Below are 13,941 nucleotides of genomic sequence, written 5' to 3'. Positions count from 1 at the left end.
GGTTCACACAAAACAGCTCAGGACCACTAGAGAACCCCCCTCAATTTTTAAATTTTGCCCCCATATACTTGTGTATACATATTTCTTATTTCTAAACATATATTTGATTTAAACTATATGTATTGTGCATGTATACATTACTGATGTCAATATTTTCAGTTTTTTTTAGATTTGCTTTTGTCTTATTCTGAGAAGCTGCTAGGATTGTCAGGGAGGCATCATTTAAAGAACAAGATTTCAAAGCTTGAAATTAGGGAGATAAACAGATGATTTTAAAGTATGACATTCTGAGTTTAGAGATTTCTCATCAGCATTTATTGTTCTGGCACACAGAGTAATAGAGAGATATTCTTAATGCTCTTTATGAATGTGAGCCATCTGTGATGACAGCTGATGAGAAATTATTAAATAGGTGAATAATTTGGTAAATTTTACTCTTAATAAACATTATCTATTCATCAATATATAATTTTTCTATATGATTGAATACTTTTAACCATGTATTTTTGTTTGTTAAATAAAATGCAGCTAAGCTCATGCCTAAAAGCTCCAACAGATATAACATGATATACTTAAGTTTTTCTGATGACTCTGCATCCTACGTTGCACAAATAGTTTTCTTATGTTTAGCTTATGACATCATTTACCGCTACAAATATTTTTCTTTCATACCTTGTCATTTGTTGGATCATGTTTACATTTACCGAGATTCAAAAACAATGAAATAAAGAAATCACGCAAACGACTGATTAATAATAATCTTGTTTCTTAAGTTCTGTCGTGATTTTTTTCTCCCACTAAATATTTGGTGAAAATATCAAACACAACACAAGAAACACGTTTTCTTGTCAGAAATGTTCTTGATCAAACAATGAGAGGTGATGTTCTCTAATAAAGGAAAATGACCAGCATTTTAAGTTTCCTCATCACTGCACTTCAAGCCTGACACTTAAACTGGACAAACCACAATGTGTCCAATGTTACTTAATAAAATTAAAATGTCTGAAAATAAATTAGTCAAACAGCAAACAAAGTTTAAAAGTCCAACAGGACTAAATGCTCCATATATCAGTCTCAACCCATCAACCCAACGGTTGGATGCTCTTTGCTTTCTAGCCAGTCAAGCCCGCTTGAATGTGACGCCTCGCTGGCCATCTGCTGAAACAGTGGGTCGTCCACCAGCTCCTCTGGAGTGGCATACTGCCCTTGCTGCTGACTGGGGTCAAACAGAAGGTTGGTGTCTAATGTGTTCAGGTCATTAATGCCACCGGAGAGCTCTGATTTCATCCTGATTTCACAGTGGGCATCTGCCTGTCCTGTTGTTAGGTCTGACATGTGATGCATAAACTGACTACCGGCAGTGAGGCTGTTGTCTATCAGGAGGTCTTTCATGGTGCTGCTAAAATCCAGCTGCTGATGCTGCTGTGAGCTCAGAGGTAACATCGATGGGGTCTGTTTTTGGTGCTGCTCTCCAGAGGCTGGCTGTGCTGAGCTGAAAAGCACTTGTTCATCTACAGTATTTTCCATAAGGTAGCCTGGCCTCTGAAACTTGCATGGGCTGGTGGAGCCAGAGGCCATTAGGCTGAGGTGGCCGTCGCCGTAGGAGAGGTTGGAGTCAGACTCCAGTATCTGGGTGAGGTTCATGCATGCAGTATAGTTTGATGGTAAATTATTGATGCCCAGACCCTGCACAGTGTCATCATGGTCTGCATGCAACTTGTTCAGAAGGATATCGGTGATGTTTTCACGACTGCCTTGTTGGCCAGATGTAGGCGGGACCTCAGTTTGCATCATGATGTTGAGCGGTACAGAGTGGCTCCTCTGAGCAATGTTGCTCACGCCAAGATTTGTCTGACTGTTTGCAAAGACGTTTAGCATCTCAGGGGTTAAGTTAAACGGAGACACCACTGAACGCGGGCTAAAGGGAAGGCTTCCCGCGTTCCCACACATCCTCTGATGCACAGCCGGACTGACACTGCGACACCGAGAAGTTGAAAACGGTGTGTTGGCGGCTTTGCTATCCAAAGGAGCAGGCACAGCGAAACCCTCCGGCTTGGTCAAGTTGGACAAGTTTGCAATTTGCTGCTGCACCGGTGAAATGGGGGTCAAGCGGCCAAATTTGCCATCGTGGTATCTTGCATGAGGGACGGCAAAGGCATGCGGTTTTTGAAAATGCTCACCTATCAGGCCTGGGTAGCTGGGGAGATTTCCCATTCCACTGTTTGGCTTGTTTATGGTGCCGCTGCTGTTGCTGTAGCTGATATTCATCCACTCAAGCCTCGTCTTGTCTGGATGGGTGGCCATCGGTCTCTGCATTGGCTTGACGGGGCTGCAGGAGACGGTGCTGCCGTCATCGAGGCCTGTGATGCTGGAGTTGATGGGCGTAAATGCAAATGGATTCCTGCACTCCACTGGACTGGGTGGCACGTTGCTGCTGCAGTTGGAGTGTGGAGTACCGACTGGCGTGTGGTGGCTGGTGTCCACTGGTGTCGTGGATACGATGCGGGAGAAAGGGCTCTCTCCAGTGAGCCCTTGTCCGCCCCCCATCATTTCCGAGGTGGGTGTAGGAGTGGGGGTCGGCGTTGGGGTTTGGAAGGGGTTGCTGTGGCTGTTTGAAGTCTGACAGAATGCCTTGATGGTCTGGCTGCTGGACATCATGTTGTCTGCCATTCCCTGTAATGTGTCATAGTCTCCAAATGCCTGCAGGTTGTTAAGTTTCATCTGCTCTTCCATCTGCACCAGCTCCTCCACAATGCTATCCTGAGTCAGGTCGTCATCGTCAAAGGGAAAGTAGTGTGTATCAGTGTGCGTAGGGTGCTGGCTCGAGGACGAGGCTTGGTGGAAGAAGTCAAAGGGTTCGTTCACGCCCTTGGACCGCTGACTGTAGGTCTGTTGTTCCATGGCCTCTGTGGTGGAGTTAGAACTCCGAGCATCACTTACACCTGACCCTTTTTGGAAGCTATCAGGTATGGCATGCATGTTAGCCAATGTGTGCCCCTGCTGTTGCTTTACGAACGTGTGACTGACTGAGCTGCCAGTTTCCATAACAGCGGACATGTTTGCCCTCTGCATTGAGCTCGGTGTTTTGGCAACAGAGTAGAAGCCACTGGCTCTTACAGAGGAAGTGTGGACTTGGGTGGACAAGTTCATCCTCATTTCTACCTCCCTAGATGCTGGTGCACTTTCAGGTCTAGCCGGGGCTCCGGGCCTGTGGAGGTTACCTTCTATATTTGTAGTACCATACCCAAGGCCAGCAGTGCCATCTATAGCCTGCTGAGGAAGAAAAACCCTCTTGATTGGCAAAAGGTTTGGACTGAGGCCTGAGCGTTTCCTGAGGCTCTGAGTGGAACAGAAACCTTGCTTTGCTGATGTATCGCCTTCAGTTTCCACAAATGATGGTGTTCTGCTGGTGTTAAGTAAAGCAACAGCACTGGCAGTCTGACTGTCAGCAGTTGAGTGCAAGGTGCTGCTTTCAGGTGCTGCCACAGTGCTAGTGCTAGAGAAGGGTTCTCTGCAGCAGTTTGTCTTGGATGTTTCCTCCAGACCCAGGAAATCTCTAGTTTGAGGGATAGGCACGCTAGCGGCCCTCTGTACAGCCCCTCCGGCTCTATTTGCCATTGCTCCGTCATGTAAGATGACACTGCTAGGATTTTGAATTTGGCTGTTATGTATAGCTTCGACTTCCATTTCAACATCCATCGGATGGGTATTTTCAGCCTGAACGTCTGCAGCAGGAGTGAGGGCTGCAGAAGTGCTCCTCTGATTGTGACTACTGTCTTCCACAATTGATGGACTGCTATTGACTGCAGTTGCTGGTTGCAGAGTCGTGTTTGCGAGGGAAGTGGCGCTATTGTTGCTGTTTGGCGCAATCATCTTGACCAGACTGACAGGACTGACATGACATGTACTCATCACAGTCTTAATGGGGCTGTTACCAATGATCATGGTGGAAGGTGAACGCAAAGTGATGGCGGGTGAGGCTGAAGGCTTTGGCAGGATTTGAGCATAACGTTGTCGTGCAGCGCGTTCACCCACAGGACTGGCTAAAATATGCTGTGGGGTTTTGGCGCTCTGTTTTAGCGCCTGAACTGGATGGGTCACCATTTGAAAGTTAATAGGCAGCATTTTGTTTTCTATTATTCTCACTGGACTGGGGGATGTCCGCTGTCTGCTTGTCTGTACCTGCAGGAGAAAAGGACAATAGCACATCTTATTATTATTATTAATGATCATTATTGACAGAATACTGTCTGTTGAAACAGAGTTTTATTGTATTACATAAAATAACATTATTTTGAAGATAGGTTGGGCTACTCGGGAATATGGCAGGTGCTGCAATTACGCCATAATTAAATTTTTAATCCAAAACATTTACAATTTGAGCTTTGTCACATTTATAAAACAATACATAACTGGATAGTAGATGATTAACTGACATATCATTCTGGGTCTACAGAAAGAAACAATTGACTCACTGAAATGTATAAACATGTATAAACATTTATATAGCAGCTATTTTTTTTTTACTTTACTGTGTTGATAATTCTATTAATTACTTCATAATTATTGTTCAGTTTAAAATTATAGGTATAAAGTTGAACACAATGCATCAGTCAAGCTTTACTAATTACCCTCGCCGAAGGGGAGGCGAGGGTATTGCAATTGGGTCTGTTTGTCTGTCTGTCTGTCTGTCTGTCTGTCCACGCGCATAACTCAAAAACTGGTAACCCAATCGACTTGAAATGTTTACACAAGCAAGGTTCTGTCCGTGGCTCGGCTCGTTGATCCGGATCTGGATCCAGATTCTATAATTTTTTAAAGGATTCTTTAGCATTGCGAGATAGGGCACTTGGAGGCGAGGGTCTGCAATCTCTGATTGTTCCGCTTGTTAACTAATTGAGTTGTTGCATTAAAGCCGATGACTAGAGAGTGCTATTGCCTATGAAAGTGCAGCATCCTCACCGTGATGGGGCTCGGTACAGCAGCGACCACGATGCCTAGGGCTGGCTGTGTCGATGGAGGGGTGGGGCTATTGCAAGACACGCCATCGTTTGCCCTTTTGGGTTGTCCCTCTCCTGGTAACGGAGAGTGCAGCTTTTGCTCCTGTTGCTTCCTCTGGATCTTCCTCTGGAGCTGCTGCTTGGCATCGATGGAGGGTGAAGAAAGGGTGGTCACGTGAGGCTGGAAGGAGTGAGTCTCAGCCGTGGGGACGAATGCTGAGACCAACTGTGGAGTATTGACCTCTAAAGAAATGGAACAGAGGCATTTAGATTTGTAATAAGATGCATCAATATTACTGCATATCAAGGATTAGCAACAAACAAATATTCAATGGGAGTTCCAGCTTTGTGGGGTTCATTACTAGCGCTGGGTGTTTCAAAGCCACCAGCGTAGTTTGTTCAGTGGAGTAGAGACGCCGTCTGCATTAGATTGTGTTGTTTAGTCCTTGCAAGTGGAACCTGCTCATGGTAAAATAATCCATGACTCTGGAATCTTATATCTACCCGTACTTGCTTTTTGTTTGGTTTCGACTGACCTACTTATTTGCTAATGATCATTTTTCATCTGTGACACTGACTGCAAGGCTTCTTTCTCTGCATTTTAAATGTCGCACCTGCATCAACAAAGCAAAGAAACCTGGTAAATGCTGCTGTATTTTTCATACTGCAACTATATTACTACAATTAAAAAGAAAAGTGACACCCCCCCCCCCCCCCCCATAATATAATTTAGCCTTAAAATAGATCAGCTCTTCATATAAACGAATGAATGGAGCCAAACAAGCACAAATTAAACAAATAAGTAAAATATCCCAACCTTTCATAAAAAATGATTGAAGTCATGGAGCGATAATGCCACTAGGTGCCACTAGGTGCCACTGCTGGCTTGTTTTTAAATGAGACATGGAGGTGACATCTTCTTACCTGTGGCTGTGCCGGCTGTGATCGTGAGAGCTGCCAAAGACTTGTTACTGATATAATGGCTGTCGATTAGGAAGCGGGCCAAGTCTTCCACGGCATCAAACTGGCGTTTAAGAACCTTTTGGGCCCACTCACACACCAGATCACAGGCTGCAAATCGCACATCCTCCTTCATGCTGGTCAGGTGACCTGCCGAATCTATGACATCACACTGGAGCTACATGAAGAGGCATGAGAGGTGCTATTAATGGCACACAGAATCACAGAAACATGAACATAATGGATTCAGAATATTTAGGGATTGTTCAGATATACTGAGAAGGAAGGCATAAGCGTGCTTACTCCATCCCCTGTTTTATGGAGGTCCAGAGTGGGAAGAGATGGCATGTGAACAAAGGGCCTCTTCCGTAAGCCACTATAGCAATATGTGAGATGCTGTTAAGATCAAAAGCACGTGATTCCATGAATGCATTAGAAGTTGATTGCATGTATTTATTATACTGAGCCAGTTATTTTACATTTTAAAATTGGAAGTACTGTAGAGACGAAAAGCACAATAACATTTACACTTTTCTCTTACTAGTCTGTAGTATTTTCCACACAATAACCCTTAAAATTAAAGGCCTACGATCTCATTTTAGACAAAATCTGAATGGTCGAATTTCATTATGACTTTTGAAAAGAAAAAAGAAATGATATTTTCATGAAGGTCAGAATCACAGTCAGTCACACCCAGGGCCTCTGTATATCGCTTGTGCTTCTGAAGCAGAGAGTGAGACTTTATTTCATTTCACATCTATATTTAGAGAGCTTATGAACTGCAACAGCAGGTGGTCTGTGACCAGAGACAGAGACCAGACTGTTACAATCTATTCCAGTAAAGGATATTTCGATTTTCCTCTCATGCCAAGTCGGCGCGCCTTCATGTTCGGGAAGATATTTTTCATAATTTTTCCAAAGTCTGCAGCACTCAGTGGGTGGTAGTTCAGATTGTCACAGAAGCTCCTGAAAGACATTACAGAATAAATGTAATTAGATGTAAAGAACGAGCCCTTAATAAAAACATTCCTGCAAGTATTTTTCTGAGCAATGAATATACTAAATCCTGGTGATCGTACAGTGATAAAAGTAGAAAAACTAAAATTACATTTTGAAATTAAAATTGTGCGATAATACAGGTTGGAATCACAGAACATTAAAATTACTTGGGGGAAAATGTCGATAGTCAATCGCAGTGATGAAATTATCACGATGTTATACGTATTAAAAAAAAATAACAGTTAGTTTGAATGAAGTGGTAAGTCTGAAAAAGTTCAATATACATAGAGCTGTGGCAGATTCCTGCTCTACTCATCAAGCAAACTATCTCTGAAACCTGACCTTCACAGGTCACCTTCATTTAATTCAACCAAAACTGTGATAAACGGAATCATTTCAAAAGTGCAATGCAAAAAAAAATTAAAAATGATTTGGTGTTTTGAACAAAATCCCATTACGTCTCTTCAGAGGCATTTCACCTGTCTATTCTAAAGGCACCAGTGTTTCTGGCGGGCTCTATATATTTGATCTGGTAGAGTTAAAAAGACAGTTACATAACACAGTCAGAGCATTTCAATGGCAGCCTCAGACTTTCCATTCTAATATTACCAACACATGCTACTCTGTGAGAGCGCGTCTATTTATACTGACACTTCAGCAAGCAGCAATTTGGAGGAGAAAGAATCTTCAAAGCTTCTGGCTGTTATTTAATGAAAAGGTGATCAGCAAGTTTCATAATGAATGAAGACAATAGTAAAAATAGTGACACAAAGATTTATCCACATGTAATAATATTGGAAACGTGTTTGGCAAAAACTCCGAAAGGTTCCCGTGTCTGTTTGCACCTACTTGTACTCATCATAGACCTCCTGCTTGGGAAGAGATGTCTCTGGATATTCCTCTAAATGATTGTGGATCCAGCTGAAGGCATGCATCTGCTGTGTGCGGCTTGATGACAGGGCGCACTGGTCACTGAGAAAAGAACACGGATTGATTGGCAAATTAAGATGCACTTCTTTTACTGACCCCTCCCAATCACCTGTCAAGTCAGCCTGAACCCAAACCATAACTATACTTTTTAAAGACATTAAAAAGTATTTAAAATGTTTTCTGTTTCACTAATATTTCATTAGCTGTCCATGTTCTGAATCTCCCCGTCACAGGGCAGGCGTGTCCTCACCTTTTATCGGTGCTGCTGATCGGACCAGAAGGCAACTTCAGGTAGAGGTAGAGTTTTTCGATGTCAGTGAACCTCTCTACGTCTTGCTGAAAAGATTAAAAGTTTAATGTTTTGGTTTCCTATTCTTTACTACACAGTAGATTTCAAAGAGCGAGAGGGACTAAGGGTAAGGGTCCCTTAGCGACTAAGGGTAAGGGTACCTGAGGGACAGACTGAAATATCTCAACCATTATCCAATAATTCCTGAAAACTGACACCTCAAATGTATCTCACATCCCACTTAAACTAAAGACTACTCCTATAAATATATTATAAAATAAAGCATAGCCGTATTTATCTGTGAACATGTGAAGGTTTGACTAATTCATAGAGCTTTCATTTCATTTCAAGGTTTCTATGCGGTGGAAATGTTCACTGCTCCACTGAATAGGAAGAACCTCGGACACAACTTGGCAACAGGAGATATTTCTATTCCACTTACTGACGCCTTGAGGCCACCATAGCCAAATACTAGCTAGACTCAAATTTAATAACAGTAAGTACAGTCGATAAGCAGTACATATAATCTGAGAATATGTTGTAAAAACAAGACTGTCTGGCTTCCGAGTCCAGTCTGAATAGCTAGTCGAGCGAATCCTTGAAGACTGTTCAGTCTTCAAGGATTCACCTAGATCATCATTCATCCGCTTTACCAGGGTCATTAGCCGCCACCACCACCACCTGTACTGATGCGCAGGGCAGATAACCCTCAAGTCTGCAGGACTAAATATCACCGAATCAACCGACTTGATAAACAATCTTATTTAAGTCAACCACTAGTCTCTCCTAAAGGAAATGTGTTTGCTTTGCAGGGTATTGTCTCAGGCATAAATATGCATGAATGGCTGCAGACAGCTGCATGTGTGTTGACTTCTGCTGTTAACCTGTCTCTCAGGGAGCCTGCAGTATGATGTGTGTGTGGGTATATATATATATATATATATATCCATCTATTGAGATGGGTACAGGACAAAACCAAGAGGGTAAGGACTGTTCCATGAAGTCCACAGTGTGGGCTGTCGCACAATGTAGATGTAATTCTGCTAAAAGGTTTTTCTGTATCATTCCGCATGAAGCTTGCCGCACTCACAATTTAAAGTCTTATCACAAACATGAAAGGAAGAGTGAAGCATTTCAGGATTGCCACTTCTTGCAGAGAATTGTGGTCATCGAGGTTGTGCTGCCATTTCCATTGGCTCCTGTGTGTGGACTGGGTTTGTGTCAGAAATGATTTGACAGTAAGTACCATCTAGAAATGAAACTTATAATGTTTGAGCCTGATCATATTGATTTCTACTCTGGCAGTGGAGACAACTGGTCTGCTATCGATGGGTCTGCTGTCAGGGATCTGTTGTCACCATTCCCTGCAGGGGCTCACTGCAGGCCACTGCACATCTTTGAGCCGACATCCCACACAGCGATAACTTCAATTTTTCACACATTTTAGAACTTTGTTTTTGTCATTGAGCAATGAATGCTGACCTTGTAGAGGCAGCCGCATGACGTCAGTAAGTCATTCTGGTCGTGTGTCTTCAGAGGTGCCCTCTACAGATTGGAATAAATACCTTTTACAGCCAGATTTGATTCTTCTTTTTTTTATATATGAAATATCAGAAAATTAGAAATTAAGAAATTAGTAAATTGGGACATCGGAAAACAATTGTGTTTCAACTCTGTTCGCCAGACACTGTATGTGCTGACAAAATTAAGAGAAAACACTAAAGAGGTTTCATTAAATTGCGACTTGTACGGTAAATACGTTTGAAGAATACTCACCAGAATGTTTTCCACTTTTGACTGAACGGATTTGCTGCAAAATACAGACATAGAATAAATTAGTATGAAGCTGGTGTAACTTGAGCGCTTGTGTCTAAAGTGTATTTATTTATAAAGCACAGGAATGTTCGGTATGAGGCGACCCTCCCTTCAGCATCTTTAACGTCATGTATCCCATCACCAGCAACACATGTTATCATACATAGAGAGAGAGAGAGAGAGAGGTAGCGCTGTCGTATACTCATTAAGGAAATATAAAGTATGACCCTGCTTCATCCAAACTGATTTTAATGTTGAGGCAAATGAACTTTTTAGTCATTATGTTAAATCATTTTTAAAATGAAATCTTTTGTTCCTGTTTCATTATGATGATCTGATCATCAAGCGTCTTGCACAGTCATATCTGTACTGTAAAAAATACCAGTCACATTTGCCAAAAAAAAAAAAACACACTGAAAAGTCAGAAGCACATTCAAAGAGCATCAAGGCTCCAAATCATTTCCTGGATCCGATCTGAAAATCGAGCCACCCCTTCCCAATTCAAAGAACCATCTCTCTACATTTTCAGATATTCTGCTAACAAACAAATAAAAGGACTGTAATCGTAACCTCTGTGGCAGAGGTAAGACGACAGACGCAGGTGCATACGACATAGCGATTTAACCCATTGAAACATTATTCAGAGGCCCACATGAATAACCTCCCCAGGTCTAATTCCTAATCTGGAGATAGGCCGGGCTGTTGTTTACTGAGACACGGAAGGTTAAGTCTCATTTAAAGATTCTCAGGAAAAGCTCTAAGCCACAACAAGAACAGTTCACTTTAATGTACTGTTACCAGGTGACTGCCCAGTGATGATGGGCTGTTTGTAAGGCAGAGGCAATGGATGACAACTGGTTTGACTACTGCTAACATGAGAAGGAAGAAAACAGAGCCAATAAAAAAAGAACCTTCAGACCACATTATGTAAAATATTCCCATGTATTTCAGCAACAGACTGAGAAGAATAAAATAGCAAACATCAGGCGCAGGCTTGTCCACAGAACTTTATTATAGTATCATTTTGCTTAATTCCAACCAAGATGGTTTCCTTCTACCGTGACACTCTGAGGTGAACATCAATATTTCTGTTTTGATTAAAGGTTTTTGGATTTTATAAGCAGACATTTCACCTTCATCCAAGAGGCTTCTTGTGTTCTTGAATAACTGAAGAACACACATTTTGGGCAGAGAAAACAACTGGTGTGAGAGGGGAGTGAAAGAAGCCATCTTTGACAAACTGGAACCACCATCTCTAAACAGAGGTGGGGGGGGGGGGGGGTCTAAGGCCTCCACCAGTCTCAGCCTCTCTCAAATTCAACCTTCAATGATTTCATGACCTGATGAATGAGAATCTGCACCAGCGTGTCTTCAGCACAGCGATGTGATGTCATCGCTCCGGTTTTACATCATTGAGGTTCTTCCTGCAGACGCAGGCTCAACTCTGAACTGTTGTGCTTCCTGGTATTCTGCTGACATTTTATGATATTTAAGTAGCAGAACTGTACTTGAGTTCATTCACATGGAGAAATAAAAAGGCTATTTGTTGTCAGAGCACATCAGAGCATCATCCTTGAAGAACAGCATCCTGCATCAGTAGCTGTATAATCTGTGTCATATAAAATATTCTGTCACTTCTTTGCTTCGCTTTTCATTCAGTCTTTCTGAATTTGTAATGCGACAGAGGCAAGACTTTTTTTTTTTCCTGGTGGTAATTTTTGACTTCGCATGACTCATAATCAAGTGATTCTGCCTCTTATTTTTGTAATAGTAATTTGCAGCCTAAAGATAGATGAACAAGTCTCAGCTTTGTAAACTCTTTTTAATTAAAGACGTGTGACAATAATTCAGATTATCTGGTCAAATCTTATTCAGATCTGGTGTGAGCAGCTTCCAAAAATACATTTTATTGTTGATTTATGACTGTATATTTGTGCTGTAATCAAAATGCGCTGTGTTGTATGAATCTGCGTCGCAAAAAGAGAATTCCTCCTATTGGAACTGTAGCGGCTTTGTGATATTAGTGAGTGGATTCTATCTAATAAATATATTCATCATCATCATCATGATGTATATTATGGGAATATTAAGATTTTAAAAAACAGACACACGCTGAAGCATTGACTCAATTAAAAAAATGAATATTCTAGTACAAGTTAATGCCCTGCATCTGAAATAATTTCATTGAACTATACTCAAGGTGAATTATCCAGTAAGATGTATTTTATTACAAAATTAGGTCATTAAGAATTTAAACCTTATTCTGTCTATACTGTTTTATAATGTAAAAGTTGACCGATTGTAGATTTTTAAGGCAGATATATTTAAATATGGACATTAATCAGCTTGTTGTCTTATTCTGCTATGACTGGATAATTAAATGATTCTTTATCTTCACTAACGGTTTATCTCTAAAATGTACTTAACATTTCATTGACCATTTATTGATGTGAATATGTTAATCTAGGTGGGACCAATTTCCCCGGGTCAGTATTTAGAGTTCAAAAGATCATAATATAACAATATAAAAATCAATCCCGCAGAGTTAAAAAGCTGAACCTGAAAATTGTACAGCACATGAACAAATGTAACTGGATATATTCCACCACTGTCCACGTCAAGGTCTGACCCTAATAAAAGGAGCGACGGTCAACAGACTCTGATCTGACGGCATCAACGTCCAACCCAAACGTCTACGAGCGACACAATATTTCTGTCCACTATTTCTACTTAAGCTGAGCAACAGGTAAAGAGACTGAGCTGTCCATCGACTCAAAATCACTTCAACAAGAGCCACTCGCTGCTCAGTGTGCAGGAAGGACCCTCAGAACGCATTATATGAAATGGTGATGTTATGGAAACTACGTCTATATATTTATAACGAGAAAGGCACCTCGGCCAAGACCCAGCAGTCCTACGTCTGACCCACCTCTCCACAAAGTTTCATCCCATCTTGCACTGAAAGGTTGAAAAAAAAAAACCTCAATCTGTCTCTACATCCAAATCTGTAGCGAACTAATTGTGTTCCTTGCCTAACCCTGCATACGTTTATACTAACTGTTATACAATCCTGTTGTACATTTCCTTTTTTGTAATTCTTCGACATAAAAAAACAAGCAAACACAGATTAAAAACAACCTCTTTAGTAGCAGAGGTAAGCAGTGTTGAAATGGAACTCTAGTTAATGTCACTCGTATTTCATCTTCACTGCAGTTCAGAGGGAAATACTGCACTTTTTACTTAGTTCCATTTATCTGAGAGCATCACAGACTTACTCGCCGCTGACTAACAAAAACAAAAAGTTAGTCAGCTTCATCTAATTACCAAAAAAAACTCAAACAAAAAGCTTCTCACATTATTGTACCAGTATTACATACAAGTACGTGATGTACAAAGTATGACAACATTGTAGTACGTAACACACATGATGAGAGATTGTGCTTGTGATACTTTAAACCGCTGTACTTCTTATAAGGCAGGACTATTCTTACACTGGGCCACATACATTTACTGCTGCAGAGTATTTAAGTATTTTCTGCCACTAAATGACTTTCTAAGGTAAATAACCTTTTTCTTTTTTTTTTCCTGATACTTCACAGACTATTATTTAGAAAGTATAACTTGATCTTCTGGTAACATGTGCGTTATCCCTGAAAGGTGCGTGCGGCGGGGACTCCTCACCATATGGAGCTCTTGATCCTCAGCTGCAGCGCGCTACCCTCTGCGCCATGCAGCCCGGGCAGCAGGCCCGGCAGACCCCTCGCCCCGCCGTCCGCCTCCTGCTGCTGCTGCTGGGGGTCCTTTTCCTCCATCACGGTGGGGCGAGCCTCGGGGTCGAGCGCGGACCGGACCGGACCGGACCGGGCTGTCGGTGCGGGGCGTGTGACGTTAAACGACGGCCGAAGGGCACTGCGATGTTAACGGGACATCGGGGCGTCCTCTTGTTGT

The 13,941-nt window shown here is 41.9% G+C and overlaps 1 protein-coding gene across 1 annotated transcript; it reads right to left on the bottom strand.

The window, feature by feature from the left end:
• Positions 1 to 1,074: 1,074 nt before the first annotated feature.
• Positions 1,075 to 13,805, bottom strand: LOC137901568 (DNA-binding protein RFX7-like). Its single transcript, XM_068745645.1, has 9 exons — positions 13,675 to 13,805; positions 9,955 to 9,988; positions 8,140 to 8,225; positions 7,809 to 7,931; positions 6,810 to 6,926; positions 6,264 to 6,348; positions 5,925 to 6,138; positions 4,963 to 5,243; positions 1,075 to 4,182 (listed from the first exon to the last, which is right to left on the bottom strand). The coding sequence occupies exons 1-9, from the start codon at positions 13,803 to 13,805 to the stop codon at positions 1,075 to 1,077; spliced, it is 4,179 nt and encodes a 1,392-aa protein (XP_068601746.1).
• Between the last annotated feature and the right edge of the window lie 136 nt (positions 13,806 to 13,941).

Source organism: Brachionichthys hirsutus, chromosome 1, assembly GCF_040956055.1.
Source record: "Brachionichthys hirsutus isolate HB-005 chromosome 1, CSIRO-AGI_Bhir_v1, whole genome shotgun sequence".
Taxonomy (NCBI): domain Eukaryota; kingdom Metazoa; phylum Chordata; class Actinopteri; order Lophiiformes; family Brachionichthyidae; genus Brachionichthys; species Brachionichthys hirsutus.
This window is presented reverse-complemented; position numbering and strand designations above follow the sequence as displayed.